The 25,131-nt window shown below is 36.9% G+C and overlaps 2 protein-coding genes across 2 annotated transcripts; one reads left to right on the top strand and one right to left on the bottom strand.

Moving 5' to 3' along the window:
• On the top strand, positions 1-17,507 carry LOC149819922 (putative ADP-ribosylation factor GTPase-activating protein AGD11). Its single transcript, XM_089982088.1, has 8 exons — positions 1-73; positions 2,473-2,557; positions 8,470-8,545; positions 10,136-10,299; positions 10,380-10,611; positions 11,030-11,146; positions 11,297-11,392; positions 17,159-17,507. Exons 1-8 carry the CDS (start codon positions 31-33, stop codon positions 17,438-17,440), a joined length of 1,095 nt encoding a protein of 364 aa, XP_089838214.1. The 5' UTR covers positions 1-30; the 3' UTR covers positions 17,441-17,507.
• A 428-nt stretch (positions 17,508-17,935) lies between these two features.
• LOC149819921 (uncharacterized protein At5g39865-like) lies at positions 17,936-19,411 on the bottom strand. The gene has a single exon (XM_089982089.1). It carries the CDS (start codon positions 19,300-19,302, stop codon positions 18,226-18,228), a length of 1,077 nt encoding a protein of 358 aa, XP_089838215.1. The 5' UTR covers positions 19,303-19,411; the 3' UTR covers positions 17,936-18,225.
• Between the last annotated feature and the right edge of the window lie 5,720 nt (positions 19,412-25,131).

Raw genomic sequence — 25,131 nt, 5'->3', positions numbered from 1 at the left:
GGAGGTTTGTTTGTTCAAGACAGAGATTAGATGAGCGGCCAAGGAGAGACTCAACTTGCTGACCTCCTTCAAGGTATTTTCTGCATTCTATAGAGTTACCCATTCGGTTTTAAGTCTTTATTTTTTTGTTTTCTCCTTATAATTAGTCGTTGAGGATGTTTGCATTGGAAAAAAAAATCAACAAATTGGAACAAATTCTACATGGTTGAGTTGATAATTGCTTTCATGGTATGGTTTTAGTTGTTCAAGATGCCTGTTTTTGTTAGTTGCCCTGCTCTTGTTTTTGGCCACTCGCCTTATACAAGGGATGATGTTGAATGTGATGGCGTGAATTTCATGTCATAGATAGCTTTGATGCTGGAAATGCAATTCAAGTACCATGATTTTCTGAGCAATGCAATTCAAACTTTCTGCATACCTACAGTTTGTCACGCGTTGCAATAGATTTTTGTTAGTTTTTATTGGATCTGCATACATGTGCATAAAGTAGCAGTTCATGAATTAGTTTGAATGAAGGACGTTGAAGTTTAGGTGCTAAGGAGTTTAATTCAAGTCATGTAACTGATGAACATGCAGTGTTGGTAGAAGTTATGTCATTGATGAACACGCAGTGTTGGTAGAATTTGTTTATTGCTAGAGACCAGTGAAAAATATTACAACGCAACGACCATACTTATGCATAATGTGTTGTAACCTTTTAGTCCTTTCAGATTACTCTGCTTGTATGTTAGGTTCTCTGGAGATTAATGTAGTCTAAGAAAGAAAAATGTGGTCTTAATAGGATTTGTTCTCTGTAACAAAAAGTGCTGCTAGTCAGACCAACTGCTTAAGAACATAATCATACATTAGATCACTATTCCAATGTTCAGCAGTCTTTGTGTTTTAGAGTCAGAACTCCTAGTATAAGTAGCATGGCAACTATGAGTAATGCACCTTCTTTTTGGAAATGAAGGGTTCATGAACACTTCGGTGATTGAAACTTGGATAAAGTTATCTGTACCTTTTTTTCTTAGGCACCCATATTTTTTGGCACATTCATATGTTACCCAAGAACATGAAGTGGCCAAGTATACCTTTTGGTTGATTTTACATCTACACAGCATAATATTCGGATTCTGAGATAATTTCAGGATGGTTCTTCATAATGAGCGATAGAAAAGCTGAGAAGAATTCCAAAATAGGAATTGCCATTTAAAAATGAGTGGTTTTGCTAGAGACGTGACAATTTCATGTCACCTGCTCAAGAAACATTGATACTGTAGCTCACTGCAATATAAGCTCCAAAAAAGCCTAGATCAAATAAATAATTTGTAACATTAGTGTCAGATTTATATTGTAATCAAATATGCCTTACTAAAGCCTAGGCATATTGTGATCTGTCGTAAATGAAAACATTAGAAATCTCAGAACACTTTTGAAAACTCATTTCTGATCAATGTATTTTGAAAATTTAGAACACTTTTGAAAACTCATGTTCTTGATCAATCCATATGACCGTGTCCTGGCATGAGAATATGATCTTCAAGAACTAGTTTTGACATGGTCTGAGGAGAGGGAGAAAAGGCTGTCGGTAGTGGTGGACATCGGGCTGGGCTAGGTTGGCCTGTTTTGAGGCCTGTTAGGCCAGACTCAGAATTGAGCCTGCTGAAAGCCTTACCTGACTCTTGTTGGTTCAGGCTGGGCTCAGGTCTTATCGGGCTGAGTTACAGATCAGCCAGGTTGGGCCTTTCAAACCTAACTGGTAAATGCACCTGGTCTGGCCTTCTATGGCATTTTTTTCTCTGAGTTGAACATGCAGTTAACACCTACCAGGGTTTGGGCTGCACAAAGATGCCCAACCTAGCTTGTCTCAGGTCAGGTACCCAACTACCCATCAGTTTCCCGACCCATGTCCACCCCTAACCTTGTGAAGGGCTTAGGAAGTTCAAGCTTGGCTCGTTTAGGCTCAAGCTTAAGTTGTTGCGTGCCAACGAGCTTACACAAGCCAAGATGAGCCGAGCAGCTTTGATTGAGCTCAACTCAATATTGTAAACAAATTGGCTTGAGCTCAACAGTCGACTCGTTAAGCTTATTTTTACGAGCACGAACCCACTCTTACACGATCAAGAGTTGATTGGGGTAAAACGTCTTATGTAAAACAATCAGTGTGAAAGTGACACCTGTCTTATGTCTTATGTGATGAGATCACTAGTTACTTTGTATGGAAACATGACAGATGTATAGTATCCAGATTTATTTTTATGCTTACATGCAGTCGAAATCTGTCCATAACACATTATCCTACAGTTCTTTTTGGTTCATTTTCTTTCAAAGATCAGTTCAATTTTTTTCTGCTTGATCATATTTCTCCAATTTGAAGATGAATTTCTTGTCCTAAGTTCCTAACCCTTCTTTTAAACACTTTCTTTGTTGTTTTTGCCATTTTATTATTATTATTATTTATTTTTTCCTGTCTGCTTGGATGCCTCATAGGTTCTTGGCATACATTGGAAGGCCTGTTATCACAACCAGGGAATAAATGTTGTGCAGATTGTGGCTCGCCCAATCCAAAATGGGTGTATGTATCCGAGCATTTGATTTTCTTTCTCATCCTTTGAGAATGGCATCTTACATGTTCCCATTATGCTTTCATTAGTTATGCATGTAGTACGTTAATAACTCAATTGCCTATTTCCAAGCCAATTACACTCACATAATGGCTTTTGTATACTACCCATAAATTTACAGAAATGTTCAGAATTTACCGGGTTTCAGATGCTTGAATTGCATGTCCATTATGTTCATGGTGCTTTGCTCAAGCTGCAAAATCTATACACCATTTGCTGTCATTTACCGTGAAGTTTTTTTTAGAAATGGCATCCATTCTAAATAATTTGTTTGAAATTCCTTGATATCTAGAGATAATCTATACTTCCAGTGATATGGAGCTTCTTTTTCAAGAGAATGTGATGAAAAAGGAAGGTTACTATATCAATACACACACACACACACATACATATATATATATATATATATTTGTTCCGTTTGATGGTTTCATAAACATTACTGTTCTCTAGCTTCCAAATGCAATTAAATAAACAATAATCTACTGAACAGATGTATTTTATAACTGGAGAAAAAACTTGTACCATGTGACAATTGAATTTGGCCTTAACCAATCAAAAGCTGCAGATCATGTGCTTTTTGTTTCACTCATTTGGCATATTGTTCATCTTTGGAAGGAACACTTTTTTCCTTACTAGCATCAGATTTGAACCTGAAGCATTCTTTTCTCAAGTTTCTAGAGAAAACATTTCCTTGAGGTCAACATATTATTCCACTTTAAAAGAAAAACACAAGATGCAAACTAATCAGTTGATCAAACTAAAAAAAAGAACAGCAGATATAGGAGCCAATGACAACAGGCGTAACATATTTAAAAAAGTGAAAATGCTTGCACCTGTTGACTGACAACATCAAAATTCCAAGTTGGCACTAGCAAAGGGGTTGCAATTATATGAATCAAAGTATTCAAATTTACAGAATATATATATATATATATATATATATATATATATATATATATATATTCAAAACAGATGGGACATAAAGTATAGAAGCTTTGACCTCCTTAACCGAGAAACAAAACATTCCTAAAGTGGTAATGTTTAGAAGAATACTTGATCCATCAACCTACATTATTAATTAGAAAACACCTAAAGACCTATTATTCATTGAAAGGAAAAAAAATCTCAAAAATTCCTCTAGTACATAACATCTAAGACACGTATTATGCTTTGTCACGAAATGGTACGGATTCCAATACACTCCATAATGAACTCCAAGATTCGAAACATTATACATTTGGACACAAATATAAGAACTAAAATGACACATATGAAATGTGAATGAATAACTTCATTAATAATGAACATTAAAAATACAAAAAGAAAATAATATTCAAACCTCACTACAATACACTCAAAACACACAAAAGCCTAATACTACCCATCTCTCTCTCACCTTACAAAGGCACCCACCCACCCATATATATAAACACAAAAAAAGAGAGAAGAGGGATTAAAGGAGAAAAGAGGGAAAATAAGATTCCCTTCTAGCTGTTGGAGAGGGTCCAACGGCTAGATTTTCTAGAAATCTAGCCGTTGAACACCCTCGCCAACGACTAGAAGATGTCAACCTAGGTTGACATATACTTAGTCAACTTAAGTTGACTAAGATATATATATATATATATTAATATGTATATATACATAGAAGAATACATCCATCTTAACACCCTCTCTCAAACTTACAGTGACTCACTATAAGTTTGAAATTACAAAAGAAGAAACCATTACATAAAATATTTTCAAAGACTTTTCTTCCATTTGGTGCTTCTTAAGGGGTGTTCAATCATATGCTCAATTACATAAAAGATCTTCAATATCGTCAATTCTTGAAAACATGTAAATAAACCTAACAAAATATCCCAACTATACACGTACATATTCAAAGGATAACTATATTAGTTATATATTATGGAGAGAGGATGGCCAAGCACACAAACATACAATATATAAAAGACATTTAATAAGTCAATTTAACATTTTTTAAAATCATTTAAAGTATGAATTAATTTTGAAAAATCATTAATTTTAAACACGATAGTGATTAATCACTTTAATCATAGTAATTAATCACTTTAATCATTTATGAAAATCATGCACATATATATGTATCACAAAAGGCATATTAATGCATAACAGGAATGAATTTTCAACATTATCAATACTATGAAGAAATAACTCACAAAGAAATATAAATAACAAATCATTGTTATATAGCGGAAGATAAAAAATTATTTCAATTACTTAATAAAAGATTTAAGAAAAGTCAATTACATAGATCAATTTCATTTTAGAAGCAATATTAGCTATACAACTAAAAAGTTAACTTATGAATCAATTTTAAGAGATAACAAAAAAAACTTTCAAAAACACATACTTAAAAAACTAACTAATGAAACCAACAATATCTCAAAGAAATGCCACAAAGACTACAATGAAATATCGATACGATAGTAGTCACTTATGGACCAAGGGAATAACAAAATGAAAATAGACACCAATAACACACATGGTGAAAATAATATATCCATCACTAACAAATGCTTAGAAAGCATTAATCAAACTTATGCAAAACACGCAAGACAATTAATCATGGAACAAATCATAAAACTAAAGCATATTAAATGCAAAATGCATGAAAATATTTCAATAATCATTTCTCATACAAGAGCAAATGAGTTTAAAAAAATTATGAAGAGATTTAAAAATCCCATATAACACAATGAATAATATTTGCAAATCTTTAACATTAGTTTGACTACCACGAACAATCACCTCACTAAACCTTCAAACCTTAAAAGTCAAGTGTATCAACTACTAAAACAAGATATTAATACAAATGTCAGTCATTACTAAATCGGTGAGCATGCACCAACAAACTAGTAATCGAAACTAAACACAATGTCATCAATAATCATTCCCGTAACCATGCACAAGCAATACAGGCTCCTTGACAATACAAGATAAGAGATTAATCACAAACGTCAGCATTTTTGTGACCATGCACATGCAATATAGGCTCCCTGACAACCAGCTACAATCCTCAAGAGGTGCCCATAACTCACCTCACAAATGACTGTAAAACTATAAACAACATCAGTTTCAATGGGTGCACATAACTCACCACATTAATAAACATCTCTTATCTATATATAATGACACTTAAATAAGAAGCATAATATGAGAAAACACAAGAAGTAAAAAGAGTTTGTAATGAAAACAAACTAATGTCACCAAGAAGAATAAGGATATCAATTTTAACAATTTCTTGAAACACCATGGTTTAAAAAATAGATAGCTATCTCAAATAAACATAATTATGAGCATCCAACATAATAATGGTCAAATAAACAACTAAGTGATATAACACACTCATAAAACCAGAGATCAAACAACTGTTAGTTAGAGTCAAACAATAAGTTGACAATTTTATTCTAATGTAACTGAGGTGCACACATAACTCACCCCAACAAACATCTCTGGATCCACAACACCGAGGTGCACATAACTCACCTCGAAAAGGCCGAGAGAAATGACGCATCATATAAAATTTTGTGATGAATAAAATCAATGTCATAAGAAGGCAATAAATACTCATGAAAATCAATTTTCAAGTAAGTGAGTTTATATAAAATAACTGATTTGAAAATACAAAGTTTCAAATCAAATATAATAAAGGTAGATGAAAAACTTAGCATGAATATAGTGCAATCATATGCACAATCAATATGTTAATTGATGCAATGACATGCAATGCAACATAAGATGTCTTCTAACAAATTTTACAAACTTGAATAAGCAAATAGCGGACAAGAATCATGCCCAATATAAGCAATCTACATAGAGGAGATGAAATTATGAACTTTGAGAATCTTTTAAAAGATAATGAAATCATAAATTCATCAATTAAGAAACAAGTGCACATCATATACAAAAGATCCAATAAATCTCAATAAAGAGACAAGAATAATATATATGATCTTATTAAAGAGAAGCTTTTAAGAAGATAGATCTAAAGACAAACATATAGAGATTCTCAAAGAGCTATATATAGAAGTTTTAATAACATACACAACTATCTCTAATCACGAATGATAACATCAAAAAAAAAAAAAAATCTCACAATGCAACAAATATAAAATATCAATACACAGAAAGAAATCACTAAAAGTTACAAGGGTGCATACATACCTAAATCAATAAGCCACAAAAAAACACATAAAGCTACTAAGGGTTAAACAACAAGCACACAAGAAAAAATAAGTTTTAACAATGCTTAAGAAGAAGCATAAACACAAGAATTCATTAAGAGAAAAATATAGTAAATGATAAAGAAACACATTTAATATTAAAAAAACATGTATTTGAGTAATATGATGACAAGTCATGCTTATGCCATTCAATAAAACTTGAGGCATATACCTAAAAACTTCTTAATCCAATAAATGTCATTAATTTGAAAATATTCTTACTTAATAAGGTACATAATAATAGATCAATATTACTCAAACATACATGAAATAACACATTCACATGATGATAGAAAGACCTTACGAGAGCATAGGAACACATCTATGTTAAAATAGATCACAATATATCTTTAAAATTCATGTTTGATCATATCAAAATATATTAAAAATCCCAAAGATAGTCCATGTATACACATACATTAAGAGACATTCAAACATGAAATTTAGTATTTTGTAAAACATAAAACACATAAGATTTTAAGAAACCACATATTTTTGCAAAATATAATTTTTCACTACACACATCCATAATCTAAGACATTTCATACATCAAAACACAACAATTTTTGTATTTTAAAAAAAATATTTATTTTTTAACATAACCCTTTTAAAAACACTTACCATACATATAAAAATAGAAAAGCCGAAGATACATACCGGAATGAGAAATTCTCGAATCCATTTAATTCATTAATATGAATCTTTTCCAAGACCCTGATGCCTAGCTATGATACCATGTCACGAAAAACGGTATGGATTTCAATATACTCCAAGAATCAAAACATTATACATTTGGACACAAACATAAGAATTAAAACGACACACATAAAATGTGAATGAATAACTTCATTAATAATGAACATTAAAAATACAAAAAGAAAATTATATTCAAACATCACTACAATACACTCAAAACACACAAAAGCCTAATACTACCTATTACTCTCTCACCTTACAAAGGCACCCACCCACCCATATATAGACACAAAAAAAGGGAGAGAGAGAGAGAGATTAAAGGAAAGAATAGGGAAAAGGAAATTCCCTTCTAGCCGTTGGACACCCTCTCTAACGACTAGAAGATGTCAACCTAGGTTGACATATACTTAGTCAACCTAGGTTGACTAAGATATATATATATATATATTATATAATATATCATATTAATATGTATACATACATATATATATACACATAGAAGAATACATCCATCTTAACATTCTTTACATCTTCACCTTCAGCATGGGAGTCTTTCAGTTGGCTACATGAATATCATTAAGATTCTGAGCCCGGATATGGGCAGAGTTGTCTTGATAATAAGAGCATGACTGTGTGTGTGCCTGTGTGCATGTTGTTGTTGTGTGTGTGTGTGTGCACCTGCACATCCATGAGTTACAATAATGTAAGGCATAATTCATACCTTGGAGTAGTTGCTAATACTAATAAATGGTGCTTATGAGTCTCAGGAAAGAGACTTACCTTGACATATTATGATTCTTTATATGGTGATACATTAGTTGTTTGAACATAGATTCAACTTCCTTTGTTATGCAATTCTTTGCATATTTATCTTTTAGGAAGAGTCCTATCTAACACACTGGAGTGGCTTTATTCAGGTCAGTGAATATAGGGGCATTCATATGCATCAAGTGTTCAGGCGTTCACAGGAGTTTAGGAGCACATATCTCAAAGGTTTGGATATTATCATCATTAATTGTTATTAAATTTCATTTGTCCATTACAATATGTAAATGATACTACATAAAGAATACACCTCGAGTAACTTAAAGTCCTCAATTCATCAACTATCATAGTACAAGTACCTTTCTTTAGTATGAGAATATTGAGGCACACAAATAATCCAATTTCCAATGTGGAAATTAGTTCAAGTCTTATCCACAGGCTCTGCTCAAGCCAAGCTGGAGTCTTGTTCAATCAAGTTCACCCCAAAAACAGTATGTACTAAGCTTGAGCTCAAATCTACCATTATTCAAAGATTGACTCAATCAAGCTCTATATATGCTTGAGAACAGACAGTAACCAAAAATGGAAATAATTATTATTAAATGCACTGAAGGAAAAGAGTTGGATGTTCCATAACAATTAACATTTGTTCTGTTGTAAACTTTTGGAATAGAAAAATACATAAGAAATTTAAACCCCTCAGAGAACTTTTGGAGCTCTTAATGATCCAGCACTCAATCTCAAGCTTGAGTTTGTTTATTGAAGGAACACTTAAACTATGCTCAAACTGGGCTCATTTATTAGTTGTGCCTAAGACTCTCGAGAGGCTTGGCTTGTCTGCCACTCCTATCCTCGTCAAACACTCAGCATGAGACAAATCATGTTGTTTCTGTCAACATTAAACAGGTGACTTGCTACTGAACTGATCTTCCACGTGAGGACATTCAGATTCTCTGTAAGTTACCACAGTAAGTTTGCAAAATGCATGAACTGTATTCATATGTCATTTTTCAGGCTACGGATATATGGATTTCAGGACATTCTCATGCCTCAGCATCAGAAGCGGAGAACTCTTCATTTAATTCCTTATCTGTTCCAAACCCTAAAGGAAATTGTTGCAATTTTCTATATCTAATGCCTCTAGAGTCTGAGTTTCACAACCATCTATATTTGTATATCATAAGAACAAGCACTAGCATAACTTCACAGGAGAAATTTAATTGGTTAGTCTTGCAGGCACTTTGCATGAGAGGTTAGGCACCTTTGATTGATGATAAGAAGGTTACCACATAAAGCTATTTGTGCAGATTTACATATCCAGCTATTTTCACTAACAAAGGGTTTGATCCTGGTGGGTTCCTCATCATTAAAAAAAAAGGGCTGTCCATGAACAACCATTCTGCAGTCTCTCTCACTGGAGTGACTGGATCCAACATATGAACCCCACCAAAATGCCACTAATATTTGGTTTTTGCTGGACCACACAATATGCATCAATGACACTCTAACTGCTCTTTGGAAATTCTGTCTAACCACTCAATCACTTGAGAAACATGCAGGCAGTAGCCACGGTATAACCACGTTACTTTTGCATATAGTGTCAAAAGTTTTGTTGGGCAGCTATGAAATTAGAACAGTTCAGACAAAAAAAAACTCAACTATGAATCCAGTTTCTCTTTCCCTTATTTGACTTCCAAAGAAAGAAAAAGAAAACCTCTATCCCCATTTTTCTCAAGCTGTAAAAGAAAAATTTGTGCATGTAGATTATCTGGTCTACAACAAAATATTTATGCTAGCTGCATATTGCTGCTGCATCAGGTTGTGTCAGTGAAACTGGATGAATGGACAGATGATCAGGTTGACTTAGTAGCTAGCATGGGTGGAAATATTGCGGTGAATATGAAATATGAAGCCTGTCTCCCAGATGATCTTACAAAGCCAAGACCAGAAGCTCCAATAAAGGAGCGCTCTGATTACATTAGGTAAATTCTATCTTTTTTGGCTGATTGGTGCAAGAAATTCACATATGCTGATGCAGACTGCCATTTTTTTCATAAATCAGGAGAAAGTATGAGCTGCAAGAATTTGTAGCCAAGGAATCAGTAAGCTCCTCTGGATCTGGTAACTTAAAAGCCTCACAAAGCACTTCTAGTGGCAGAAACTCAGCCTCTTCCCAAGACAAGAAACAAGTTGAAAAGCACCATAGCAGTCGTTTTCATGGCATTGGTATTAATTTCCGAAATAGCTGGAGAAAAAAGGAATCTGAGCACAAATCCACAAAGAAAAACTCAACGGTATGGTTTTGGTTGTAACTAGGGGTTGGGTCTGGTCAGGTGCATCCAAACATGGCATGATCTGAATTTCTGGGCTCATCTCTGAGTTTAATGTGGTTGACAGGACCCACCTTAGATCTCAGTCTAAGATGGGTCAAAATCAGGTCCAAGATATGTCATGCCTGGTTGCACCTCCCCCTGAGATCAGGATGCACATGGTAGGCTCAACAAAGCCGATTGGCTCAACCAGGTATTGGTGGGTCTACCAACCCGGTATGGTGCTTTAACTGTAACTGGGCAACACTCAAAAGAAGAAAAAGTAGTTTGACCAGTATAGTGCCCTTGACCCACAACCTTTTCCCCCCTTTTCAATGTTTCTGTGATTCTTGAATTAATTTCTGGACAATTTAATCTTAGTTTTTTTTATCTCTGGTTGCAGATGGGCATGGTTGAATTTGTAGGGCTCATCAAGGTAAATGTTATTCGAGGAACAAACCTGGCTGTTCGGGACATGGTGTCTAGTGATCCATATGTCATGTTGACAATGGGAAACCAAGTAAGCCTTTCTATGAAATAAAATCAACAGAACTTCATTTAGTTTACCTGATGAAAATATCTAAGTTGTTGACTGCATTCCTTTTTTCTTGTTTTAGTAAATATTGTGGACTACATTCCTAAGGCTTTAAATCTTCATAAACTGTCACAGACATTGAAGACACGTGTGATAAGGAGCAGTCTGAACCCAGTTTGGAATGAACAGGTTGTTCTGTCCATCCCAGACACTGTTCCACCTCTAAAGTTGGTAAGATGATTCTGGCCAGCTCAAAAATGCTGTGAAAAGAATAATAGTATACTATAGATTGCTTAAATTGCCTTTTTAGTTAAGAACCAAGAAGTAGAGCAATACAAATGGTTATTCTCAGCTTAAACCAGAGCAATATCTTCTCCGTAAGTTTATGCCCAAGACTACCTGTATCTTCCATTTTACTTATGCGCTCACATTGCCTTTTTAGTAACCAATAAAAAGTATAGCAATATAAGTGGTTCTTCTCAGTGTAGACTAGACTAGTTAGAAATATTTTATTTGTAAGGTTATCCCAAGACTACCAGTATCTTACATTTTATTTATGCCTAAGACAAAACGGTTATGCTTTTATCAGAACTGGGTAGCTGTACAATTAGTTACATCATGCATATGAAACACTATCCACGAGATGGCCACCAATCTATGATGATATTCTTGTGTTTGGTACATCAACATTTCTGTCATGTCCACATATTATTCTACTTTTCCAAAGGCTGCATTATTTGTAAAAATTGCTGGCATGAAGGATGGCGTGGAAATAGTCACTCACTTAAATGAGTTTCTTCCTTAAATTTTTTTATTTTTTATTTTTTATTTTTGTATATTAGATAGTAGTTAGGGATTGATGGCATGGAAATGGTCATTCACTTGAATGAGTTTTCACTTGAATGAGTTTCTTCCTTCCTTAGTTTCCCCCTATTTTTTTGTATATTCGTTAATAGTTGTGGGTTTTTATTGTGTTTGTTCTTTTGTGGTGGAGTATGAGGAACATAACATTTTTGGATCATGGGGATGAAAGCTTTTAGGATTGGGAAATAGGACAATAGTCACAATACCTAGCTTTAGGTTTTAGTTGAGATGGATGCTCATGGAACCATATGCTCATCGTCTTATAGAACAATACCTTCCAAGCTCCTGCTACTCAATTGGCAGGTATGGTACTGCAAGCTATGTCACAGGGATTCGGCCAACCAGGTGCCGCACCCGTGTTGACGCGACGCTGGTGCGGCACCCGGTGCAGTCAACCTGATGCACCCAGGGTCATATTCGTCCAAATTTTAGACTTAAAAAAAAATATCGCCCGATGAAATGGGCTTGAGCCTAAGGATTAGGGCAAAACTGTTTTGCCCTCTTTCCTGTCTTTCGAGTTCCAACGCTGCTGAGCTGACACCGACGATGCCTGCTATCGTCCGGCGAGCGCGAACTCAGTCTCCATCTCCAAGGTACGTTATTCTCTCTCGTTCTCTCCTTCAATCTATTTCTCAATCTCTCTCTCTCCACTCGTCTCAATCTCTCAGCTACGTCTCTCTCTCTCTATTTTTTCCCCCATTTTCATACTGTGTGCCTCTCTCTCTCTCTGTAGTCAATCTTTTCCCCCTTACTGTGTACTATTAGACTATTAGACAGTTTTGTATTTACAGTTTGGATCCGGATCCGGATCCAAACTACTTGTATATAGCATAATGGTATACTTGTAAATAACCCCAGCATATCAGGGTTATTGTAAAGGCTATGTATTAGGGCTTTTGCCTATTTATTAATTAAATAGGTCACGATTTCTGTTGTTGAGAAATCGTGACTCATTGCAGCCTCCACCTTTTCCCTCTCTTAACTTCTCGTTCGCAGGTTCTGGAGAAATCTCACATTGTATTGGCTGCACGTGTTATGTTCATATTGACTCTTCTCTGCGAAACAAGTTTCAGGTTAAGGCATCCAAGTGTAGATTTGTCGGATATGCAGATCACCACAAAGGGTACAGGTGTTATGATCCTGACAATAGACGAATTAAGATATCTAGGAATGTAGTTTTTGATGAGAATGATTTTGGAGATGGAGAATATGCTTCTGCCCAAACCAATATGAATACTCTATTTTATGATCCATGACTCAGTGCAAAGCTCTTTCCTGCAACCAATGATGAGTGTCCTTCCTCCTGTGCTCAAAGAACATCCTCTCAAGATGGATACAATGGCATACAGGAACTTGAAATAGAACATCCTCCAGAGATTAACAAGTTTGCTGGGCAAGTTTATAGGAGAAGAGAAAGGGACTCACTCTTGACTGCGGACGATATTGAACAAGAAGATCCTATGCTTGATCCATCCAACGACATTACTTCTTCAATTTCTAATACAGTAGCTATTCCGATCAGACGATCTGAAAGAGCTCGGCATCCTATTGAAAGGTGGGTCAGTTATGAGAATTTCACCATGGATTTTCAGTTATTTTTGTCACAGATTGAGAAAGAGACTGAGCCTAGACATTTTCATCAAGCCATTAATTCCAAAAAATGGATTCAAGCCATGAATGAAGAGATGGAAGCTTTGTACCAGTGTCAAACATGGACTGTCGTTCCTCGACCTCCAGATAGAAATGTTGTTGGCTCACGATGGGTCTACAAGATCAAATACAAACCGAATGGAAGTGTTGAACGATACAAAGCTCGTCTCGTAGCCAAGGGATTCACTCAAGAGTTTGGACAAGACTATGATGAAACATTTAGTCCAGTTGTGAAAATGGGTACAATTCGCATTGTTCTTTCATTAGCAGTCGATTATGGTTGGAAAATAAGTCAGCTAGATGTGAAGAATGTCTTTCTTCATGGCGATTTGAAGGAAGAAGTATACATGGAACAACCGCCAGGCTATACAGAAGTAGATTCAAAGGAATATGTATGCAAATTAAATCGAGCTCTCTATGGACTGAAACAAGCATCTCGATCTTGGTTTGATAGTTTCTCTCTAGAAATTCAAAAACATGGTTTCTATCGATCGCAATTGGATCACTCCCTCTTTATTCTTCGAGGTAAGGAGTTTACTACCTTCTTGTTAATATATGTTGATGATATAATTATTACAGGAAGTAGTGAGAACCATGTTCAAGAAACTAAAGACCTTCTGAGTCAAAGGTTCAAAATGAAGGACCTTGGAAACCTTCGGTACTTTCTTGGAGTAGAAGTGGATAGTCAAGGAAATAAACTTACTTTGACCCAACATAAATACACCCTGGATCTGTTAGAAAAGGGTGGAATGAAAGATTGCAAGCCTCTTGCTACTCCTAGTGTGCTTAACCAGAAACTAAGTGTGCAAAACGGAGACTTGTATCATGATCCCACCAAATATCGGAGTCTAGTGGGAATGCTTCAATATCTTACTTTTACCAGGCCCGATATTACATATTCAGTCAATCAAGTTTCTCAATTCATGCATGAGCCAAGGATGGGACACATGGATGCAGTAAAGAGGATACTGAGGTACTTGAAGAGTACTGTTGGAGATGGACTTTTGTACACCAAAAGCAGATCCATGAATACTGCTCATGACATAATTGCTTATTCAGATGCAGACTGGGCAGGAGATCCTGATGATCGAAAGTCAGTTTCAGGGTATGGGGTTTTCATTGGTGCCAATCTTGTTTCCTGGAGTAGTAGAAAACAGAAGGCAGTGGCTAGATCTAGCACAGAAGCAGAACACAGGGCGATGGCTACTGCTATGGCAGAAGTAACATGGACTAGACATTTGTTAACAGAGCTCAAAGAGTCGATTGCTAGTTGCTCTCTCTTTTGTGATAACCAAAGTGCTATTCAAATATCTCTTAATCCCATTCATCACAGCAAGACCAATCACATTGAGATTGATCAGCATTTTATCAGGCAGAAGATTGAAGAAAAAGAGATTGAGCCCCATTATATTAAAACAGAAGACCAAGTGGCTGATTTGTTTACTAAAGGACTCACAAAGTGCCGTTTTTGGTTTCTAAAGAGCAAGTTGTCCATGATTCAAAATCATGCACAACTTGAGGGAGACTATTAGACTATTAGACAGTTTTGTATTTACAGTTTGGATCCGGATCCGGATCCAAACTACTTGTATATAGCATAATGGTATACTTGTAAATAACCCCAGCATATCAGGGTTATTATAAAGGTTATGTATTAGGGCTTTTGCCTATTTATTAATGAAATAGGTCACGATTTCTGTTGTTGAGAAATCGTGACTCATTGCAGCCTCCACCTTTTCCCTCTCTTAACTTCTCGTTCGCAGGTTCTGGAGAAATCTCACATGTACCTCAGTCTCTCTCAATCTCGGCTAAACAAGCCCATTTTTTTTTTAAAAATACCCATTTTAGGGAAAACTCAGTTCAGCTGGCTCGTTTTCTTAAAAATCTATTACATAGTTTTTACATGTAAAAACTATGTAATATAAACATTACTGTTTATACATATTTATATATATATATAATTTTAACTGTTAAAACTTAAATATATATATATATATAATTTTTTATATTTTTGCCCTCCCGCACCCCCGCACCCAAGTTTTTTTAAAGTGCCGCATCCCCGCACCCGCACCCGCACCCGCACCCATGTGACAGACTGCAAGAGAATTTGCTTTTAGATGACAACTTTACAGTGGAAAGATTTCTCCTTTGGTACCGTCGGTAGAAGATTTAAATAATCTATGAGGGTTACAGGTCACTTGGTATATCTTAACCTTATGCACTAATATCATCTTTAAAGATTCATAACTTGTGCCCCTGTTTCTTTCTGTTTTGCATAAGCACACAGACAACTGTTAAGACAAACTGGATGAGTTTACAAAATTGGTAAGTTAACTGATTGGATTTTGTTTACTTGGAAAAATCAAACCACTGTCATAAACCGGGGGGAATTTGTACTCTTTGGGGAAAAATCATAATATTCTATGACTATGACAAGTTTATGTTGGTATATCACTTTTTGTGCTAATATCATCTTGGAAGATTCATCTATTCTTCTCTTATGTTTCTTTCTGCTTTTATGCTTAAGCAAGCATACAGCATCACTTATGAAGGCATAGACTGGACAAGAGTGCAAACGTCCAATGAATTTGACAAATTTATTGTAACTTAATGAATTTCTTGGAAAAAACCAAAAACAATGAGCCAATCTGCATCCATATCACTTGCACGCAAATTTGAGGATAAAATTATAGAAAAGGAATTACATAGGGAGCAGTGAGCACCACAATGTCCTTTTCAAATTCTTTTTCTATTCTTTGTGCTTTTATCAATGTTAATATTCATTTAGAAGCCTTTTTGTCCTTTAGCCATCTTTCTCTTGTTTTAAACAATGCCCAAATCACCTTTCCTTCATTAAAAATGTCTGCCTGTAAAACTTCCAACACTCTTACAAGTACATAACTTCCTAGAAAAAAAATCAAATCGAAGTCAAAGTCAAAGCAAAGGTTCTGCTGATCTATTCCTTGGATTCAGCTTAAAATGCAGATCAGCCAACATGAACCTAGCATCAGAACAATGACCTTGTTTTCTTTCATGGCAGACAGAATCTTCGGACGAAGTCAAGTGCGGGGATGAAAGCCAACCCGACCCTAAGCATCTGGACATGCTTCCTCGTTGGCAAAGTTCAAAGTCCTTACAGTTGTGTTCTTTATTATGTTACACGTAGAGAGGATTTCACCAAACTCCTTTTATTTAACTATTAACAAGACACCTTAAAGAACCAAAATTCTGTAAAAAATAGAACATGACCTGCTAGTTGTTGCTGTAGCTCATGGGGTCTATTTGATTTAGAACGAAACTGATGTGCTGAAGCTACTTCCAACTCTACCAAGAGACTGATATAGCCATATATACCCTGCTTTTACTAGCATTGAATTAAGAATTTAGATGTTGATTAGTTTTATAAGTCTGAACTGTACTTGATTTAAACTTGGAAAATGCTGCCTTCTGAAAACTGACTAAAACATGTGGCTCTGCATGCAGCAAGTATACGATAAGGATACTTTCAGCGCAGATGATCGTATGGGAGAAGCAGAAGTGGACATCCAACCACTGGTTGCTGCTGCCGTAGCACATGAGAATTCAGGTGTAACAGAACTGATGCAACTTGGAAAATGGAGGGCCGGTGAAGACAATAGTCTTGTAAAAGACAGTGAGATAACATTAGTAGATGGAAAGGTAAAGCAGGACATAACTCTAAAGCTTAAGAATGTAGAGCGAGGGGAGTTGGAAATTGAACTTGAGTGTGTTCCTCTCATCCAATAGTACATTTTCCCTTCAAAGAAAAAAAAATTAAATTGATCAGCTTCACAGGGTTTTACATCAGTTTAGTAAACCTGCAGATCCTACTGTTGATTTACCGTGCCTGATGGTGACACACTAACAGTGTGCCTGGTCACAACCACTTACCTAGATAAAAGGGACAAATTGGTATGGCTTGCTAATTCTCCCAATGCAATTCCTTATCTTATCCTACATGTCCAGATAATAGGGTGGCATTCCAACACCCCCCAAAGAAGATGAGTTATTTGGTCCAGCATCATTAGGCCAAAGATGGTGGCACCTGTCTCAAACCATAAATTGAAGAATTGAACCGTGGATATACAGATTACAGTTCAATCACCATTCATCGCCATCCTTGTCTGATATATGCAAAATGTGCACCACAGTAGATCCTCATCATCGCATCGTCAAATCAAAGAAGGAATCCATTAAGAACAGAACAACGAAAATACTGAAAAATTTCATCATCTCTCACCATTTTCAATCCATAAATAGAAATCTGAACTTTATTATATTCGAGAAAGAACTGCGTAACAAGAATTACGGAACACAAGCCCAATAGAAATTTTTACATTCGAGCCAACCCCAATTTCAATTTGAATACCATTCTTTGAATTAGAACCCGAAAATTATCAAGTATACAATTATGCACAGAAACAACAAAGAAAAACTGCATACCCATATTTCCTTTCCGATCATTTTTGCTGCCACCACCATCACCATCTTCATCATCATTGCGGCATTCAACATTTTGTTCATTCTTGAAGTCAGTAAGAACACATTGGGCACCTGATCAATCCGTTTTCGTTGCACTCCAAGCACCGTCTCAGCACACCCCCATCGTCTTCCTCATAAACCTTCCTACTGCCATGGCAATTTTCGCAGGGCACGAACCTCGCATCGCCGCATATCTCGCAGACGTCCCCGTTCTCTCGCACCGGAAAACCCTGCAGGATCTTCCCCAATTCGCCGATCTCGTGAAGATGCCTCACCTCCTCCGCTCCCCAAACATACTTCCCCCCGACGAACACTTGCGGGAGCGCAACGCTCCCGCCAAACGCGCTCTGCAACTCCTTCCGGTACGCTGAATCCATCGAAACGTCCCGCTCGTCCACACAAACCCTAAACCCCCTGAGAATCGAAAGCACCGTGCAGCAATCCTCGTACGTCTTCCTGATCCCCCGAAGGCTCGTGAAATACACCACGATCTTCCCCTCGCTCCCGCGCGGTGGCGACGGCGACGGCGCCTTATCAACCGGCAAGACCTTCGAGCTGGGGATCGCCGTGACCGCCGGCTTCATCTGGACAGAGTCTTTGAAACCCACGTCGGTCTTCACCGTCGCGCGCCTGAAGCTCGAGACGACGGTGGCATCTGGGCTGGTGGATTCATCGGAAAGATGCATCCAGAGCGGCTTCGGACCGCCGGCCGCCCGGCTCTTAACGACAACACTGCTGATATCATGATGGAAACTGAAAGACCGGCCGAGGGATTTCTTCCCGACCGCATCTCCCGAGATCGAATCAGGCGAATCTTCTAGATCGTGCATGAGCTCCAGGGCGTCGATGTTCTCCGGCAGCGAGGGGGCGTCAGCGTCGGCCGGCGGGTCGAGGACGAGGGAGCCGTATGTGGAGGACGTGAGGGCGACGACGTGGTAGGAGTCGCCCTTCCTCAGCGGTGGGTGGTGGACGGCCAGAGGGAGGGAATGCGCCCGCGAGAAGGGAGGCAGGGGGAGGCCTTGCTGTTGTTGCTGTTGGTAATAGTGGTGGTGGGATTCGAACTCGTGACCTGACTCGGTTGTCGTCTCACCGATGAAGCGGGATTCTCTGGAGGTGGTGCACCCCATTTCTGTCCCTTTTGAGTTTCCTCTAAGTCGCTCTCTTCTTCACGCTTCTTCTTCTGGTTCTTCTGTAGCCTTGTGGGACAATACAAGTGTGAGGGGATTAGGAGGTGAGATTAGAGTTAAGGGTTTTTTGGTGTGTAGGGATCTGGCATTTGAAAGGAAAAGATTGGCTGCAGTAGTTTGGGAGAGCAGCATCACGCGGTAGTTAAGGACTGAGATGATGAAGTTTCTCACTACAAGCCACTTTCTCTCTCTATGATCAGTCCTCTCATTCTCTCTAGAAAGGTTGCTTTTCCTGATGGTGGGGGAATGCAGTTTATCTCACTAGTCTCATTTTCTCACTAGCTGTCTCTCTCTAAAATCAGTAACTCTTTTTTTCCTTTCATATTTAAAAAACTTATATTTTGCTGATGAGCTAGTTTCTCTCTCCAAAATCACACTCACAAACACACCCTCTTTCTCTAAAAAGGTTGGCTAGAATGAGAGAAAAGTTTGTTGGGAATGACTAAGACTTTTGACTAATTTAATGATGGATGATAACTGAAAAGTAAAAAAAGTAAGATTGTTGAAATAATTAAATTGCCCTTACTTTTGTATCTTTGTGACTCCCAAACCAAACTATTTTACAATCGATAGAATCCGTTTTTGATCAATCAGATTTGGTAAAGCAAGTCCACTTTAATTAATAATCAAATTTTAATATTATTAAAAATCGTTGCATTTTTCATTATTTATCACTATTTGATGTGCAGGTACCAATGGGCATTGGTACATGGAACTCAAAATATAAGTTTAAATCAAAAAGTTGCATGAGGTTTTGTTTGGAAGAAAGGTAGATTTTGCCCATTATAATCTTATTTTGATGAAAAAACATAGTCTAAGATTTGCCTTGCCTTGAAGAACCATCTTGTCACTCAAGAAAAGCTGCAGAGGATAAAATTTCATGCTGCTAATATATGTTACCTCTACTACAATGCAATGGAAACATCTAACCATCTATTTTTGAAATAGCAAGTTATTATGAAAATCTGGTCATCTGTAGCTCGATTGTTTGGAGTGTGGTGGAGATCAAGATCTAACATGAGGGACGCATTGAGAAGATGGAGTCGCATGAAGTTGTCGAATAAAACTCTTAACCTTGGAAGGAAATTGCTTTTCAATTAGTGGTGCAGAAAGTATGAGAAATTAAAAATAAAATTATTTTTTAAAGAAAAAAGCATCATGGTTAATGTTGTTTCAGTGATTCTCTAGAGACTGAGACTTAGTAAATGTATTATAGATATTTTGAAGGTCACAGATCACCCAATTAAATTAAATTGACTCTATGTTGGTAAATATAGACCCCTACTTTCAGGTTGGTTGTTGTATCTTAGTTTATAGTCATTGCTTTACAAGATTAGCAGTTGGGTATGCGATGAGGGACAAATATGAAGTTTTCATTAAAGTTGGATGCTTAATGAAAGAAAGAAATCCTCAAATCAAGGAATGAGGATGGTGGATAGCGATGATTGACAATGTTGAAGCAGCCAAAATTACGACTGAATCATCACAAAAGAATATGGATTGTACAGTTGTGATAGCTATAGAAGGCAAAGATGCATGTGGCTAAGTTTTGGAGTTTGTTTGTCAAAGTTTGTCTTTTCTAGACAATTTCAAATGTATATTGGTTCCTAAATAATGTAATCACATTCATAGAATGCTAACAAAGTTAGGGACCCTTGGCTCTTATGTATGCTGGAAGGATAAACGCTTTTCGAATCATAAAATTCATAATTATAATATCATTGTAATCTGGTCGAGGTCTACCAAACCCTGCTTTCTGTTGATGGATATTGGAATCATATAAGTATTTGAATGTGAATATATGTAGAAAACTCAATTTGATTTTATCATTTACCATCCAAATCTGAATAGAACTTTCAATATGACTAACCAATATCAATTGGATCAGATCTAGTAAAGACTACATGCAAACCAACTCGGATCCTTTTACATCCTTAAATTGGGTTGTGAATGTGGGTTTGGATTTTGTAAGCATATATGCTCTAATGCTTTGTATTTTAAATACACAGATCCACCCTAAAATGAGGATGTAAGATTCATTTTCCAATACAAATTCATTGATCTCTGACCCGATGAAAGAAAGGAAGTCAAGCCAGAGATGAATGAATCTCAAATTAGACTTTTGAGATCCAAGCATTCAAATCCACATAAGAGGCCCACAAGGGTTTTGCTCATCTGATAGGGGTGACTTGTGAATATCACCAAAGCTGACGGAATATCACAAGTGTGAAATCCAGAAGAGCGTCTCTTGTCACAAGGCTTCGTGGGTGTACTCCCCAGTCGATAGCAGGACTTCGAAGGTTTTACAAATACAGAGCATAAAATTCATAAAAAAAATTCATACAAATTGGCTTATCCCAAAAAGTACATACGCATAAAAAAGCCACTTGAGTTTAGAATTAATTGGGTATAATTTAATAGTTCATAATAATAAATATTTTATGTAAAAAATAAAAATTTGTATCCTCATTTTCATGCCATTTATCTGTATCGAATACGTGTCAACAACCCTCACACATAAAGGTAGGGGTGTCAACGGGTTGGGTTTGGTTCAGACCCAGGTAGAACCAAACCTGACCTGGATTTTTGGGTATGGTATTGGGTCTGGACCCAAGTCGAATAGGACCCATCATAAGAGAAATCATACCCGGACCTGATAAGAACTACATGAACCAGACTAGGTCATACCCAGTAAAACAATAATTTTTTTTATCATTTTTACATTGAAAATTTGCGGGTCTTAATCGGAACTCGGGTCAGGCCAGAGTCCGGTATAAAAGTTCACAAACTATACGCGGGTCCATGTATTAGTCGAACCTTTGTGTCTGGACCCAGGTCTTCTAATTTATCACCATACCGGTCGGTTGACTCCCCTACATATGGGTGCCTTTGATTTACGGATAGGGTAGGACAAGGACATGGTGCCCTGTTCTGTCCTGTCTGCCTTAAACACTAGACAATGTTAAAAAACACATTTATTCATTTTTAAATTATCCTGTCCAGTCATGTTCTCTGTTCCAAGGGGAGGGTAGAACACTTCGGGACAAGAAAAAGCTAGCTGCGGGGCATGCTGTCCTGCCAGTTCCCATGTGGTGGGTGTCCCTGTGAACAGAGTGAGACAACAATTCAAACGGCGCCTAAGTCACCGTATGACAATATTCTTTGTTGCGATAAAAGATGGTCTCGAGCAAATTCTGAAACAATTTGTGCCATTGAATTTTCAAGAACAAAGCATAGTTATCAAAAACTTCTTACTTAAATGGGAAAGCTCATTTTTCTGAAATCTCGCTTTGAAAGCGGGCCCGACACTCCTCACTTCCCCCTAAAGGGGGGAAGTTTTGGAAAACCTACCTCCAAAATATGAAAAATTTGATTCTCTTTAGTGGGAAGCCCGTTTCATTTTCGTTTCTCAAGCCGATTCCCTTTTGCTTCCTTAAAGTTTCTCTTGCTTCTTACTTCCCACTCACTTTCTACTTATTTCATATTATAAAATTATATCTTTTTCTAACAAGCTTGCATATTGGTTTTATATTTGTACTCACTATCATTCCTTATTTGATTCTGCCAACTCTTCACGTTGCATGTGTGTTTCCTCTTCATTTTTCATGCACTTGCATAATCACTTTAAAACTCTATCTTGCTTTTCGCATCTTACTACTTTTTAACACTCGCATCCCCGCTTCTGCTTCATGCATCCTTTTTCGTTTCCTGGTAACTATAGATCAAAGGTCCATGGACGGATGACATGAATTTCTTCACACTATTAGACTTTTTTTTGTGAGCTAAAACCCTCTTTCTTCCATCACTGACGGCACTTTGACAGGTGTTTTATTGATAAAACCCTTCAAGGATATCCCAGCCCCAAGGAGTACACCTTGCTTCGACAACAAGAGATGGGTTTCAAACTGGTGACGTTCAGAACTGGTCCCCATCAGACGAGCAGACCCCTTGTGGGCCATTATTAGACATTCTTAATTAACCTTTGCAGTGAAGTGCGGATCAAGTTAGATGTCTCCTTGGCATAAGGCGATGGGTTCCTTTATGCCTCAGCCATCCATTTTTTGGAAGGTTGATGCTGTTCATCACAAGCATCAAGGGTGCTAAAAAATTTTGTGGGGTCCATATTTTTTTAATTTTTGTGGGGTCCATATATTTTTTTTTATATTTACACGAAAAAACATCCCCAGGATCAGAGACCTAGCCGTGTTGGCTCTGCCGGACATACTTACAATCACTGTCCTGGCGATTCCCTGGTGGCAAAGGGTAAGCCCACGGAGTTTTACGTTGTGGCACCTATATGAAACACTGTAGAATATGAAAGCTGGATAAGTAGAGCCCTATTGCCTTGATGAAGGTGTTCCAAATTGAACTCATGGCGACAGATTTCACAAAATTTGTTGAGAATATCAGGAAAAAATTGTGATCTTCTGCCACATTTTTAAATGCTCAGGTATTGCAATACTCAAGTTTTTCATCGGCAAACTTTCTTAAATCACATTGTTTTTATTTCATTTTTATCATTCATATCTGTTACATTTTTTAAAATTAGATTACGTTGTTGAACTTTCCTAGTAAAATTTCTAAAAATTTTGAAAATTTAAAGTTAAAAAAAAAATTGTCTTTTTGAACTCTTTTTTTCAGTTGAATCTTATTGGGGACTATTCCACAATCTTGCAATTATTATGATGAACCAACCATGGAAAATGCAATCAATGCAAGTTACATTATGGATCTAGACCTTCCAGCCTACCATTGCTCACACAGATGCTGTGGTCAATGCTAGGGTTTTTTTATACACACCAAGAACGAAACAAAAACTGAACAAGGTCTGCTACTCTCTAGGGTTCATTGGGCTCTAGGTCATTGGTCAAGTCAATCAATAATTTTAGAACTTTTCTTGGTATATAAGCATCTTCAGGTTGCTATTATTTTGAGACTTGGTTATTTTTTATGACAAAGGAATCCTCACTGAGAACCGGGTCACTAGTGGGCCTGCCTCCTTGAGAGGCAAAACTCTGGGTTGGGGACATTTTAGTGAGCAACTCTAACCAGATCACTCATTTGATTGGCCTTATGCTACCATGCACGGTTGGGACCAGTTAATTAATATGATTTTTGAAAGAATTAGCCCTAACCCACATGCACCCCTTGTGCATACCAAAGGTTATGCATGAGATAATTTTATCCCAAGCTTATAGATATTTAACTAGATCTTCAATGGAATCCTTCAATCCACTTACTCCACACAATGCATAACACATCATGTCTCTGTCACCACACACCATCGCACCAATGCCAATATTGTTGTTCATCACATGATGTGCTACCACCGCATGTCACTGAGAGTCCAACATATATAGCCCACTGTTATACCTGATGTAGTTCCACTCAATGTGTTTCACACTACCCTTGCCATATTTCAACCATCGCAATACCTGATGGTGTGCACATGTCTAGTACCAAACGCCCTTCATCAACCCAAACATCAATTACCATTTATTGCTCACATGACTGGTTGTGCTAAAGATGTCTCACAACACCTTGCACAGATACTATGCATACACATCAGTCCCCAAACACCAGGTTCTGGTTAAAATTTTGGGCGGGTTAAATGTACTTGACATAGGACTATATTCATTTCTCGTATCAAACTTGGGTCTAGGTCCAAATTGTGAATCGGATCCAATTAAGAATTCAAAATCCAAGATATTTTTCATTCATGAACCAATTTAAACTATTTATCAATTAAATGAATTGTTTGTAAATATT

The sequence above is a fragment of the Nuphar pumila genome, chromosome 12, assembly GCF_984573655.1.
Source record: "Nuphar pumila chromosome 12, dmNupPumi1.hap1.1, whole genome shotgun sequence".
NCBI classification, from domain to species: Eukaryota; Viridiplantae; Streptophyta; class Magnoliopsida; order Nymphaeales; family Nymphaeaceae; genus Nuphar; species Nuphar pumila.
The sequence above is the reverse complement of the archived record's forward strand: the minus strand, read 5'-3'. Positions and strand labels throughout refer to the sequence as shown.

Excerpts from the sequence above, each read along its gene's own strand:
- LOC149819921 (XM_089982089.1), bottom strand. The coding sequence starts at position 19,302 with ATGGGGTGCACCACCTCCAGAGAATCCCGCTTCATCGGTGAGACGACA.
- LOC149819922 (XM_089982088.1), top strand. The coding sequence starts at position 31 with ATGAGCGGCCAAGGAGAGACTCAACTTGCTGACCTCCTTCAAG. Across the intron at positions 11,147-11,296 it reads TGTTGACAATGGGAAACCAA|ACATTGAAGACACGTGTGAT; the intron begins GTAAGCCTTTCT and ends AAACTGTCACAG. Across the intron at positions 11,393-17,158 it reads CTGTTCCACCTCTAAAGTTG|CAAGTATACGATAAGGATAC; the intron begins GTAAGATGATTC and ends CTCTGCATGCAG.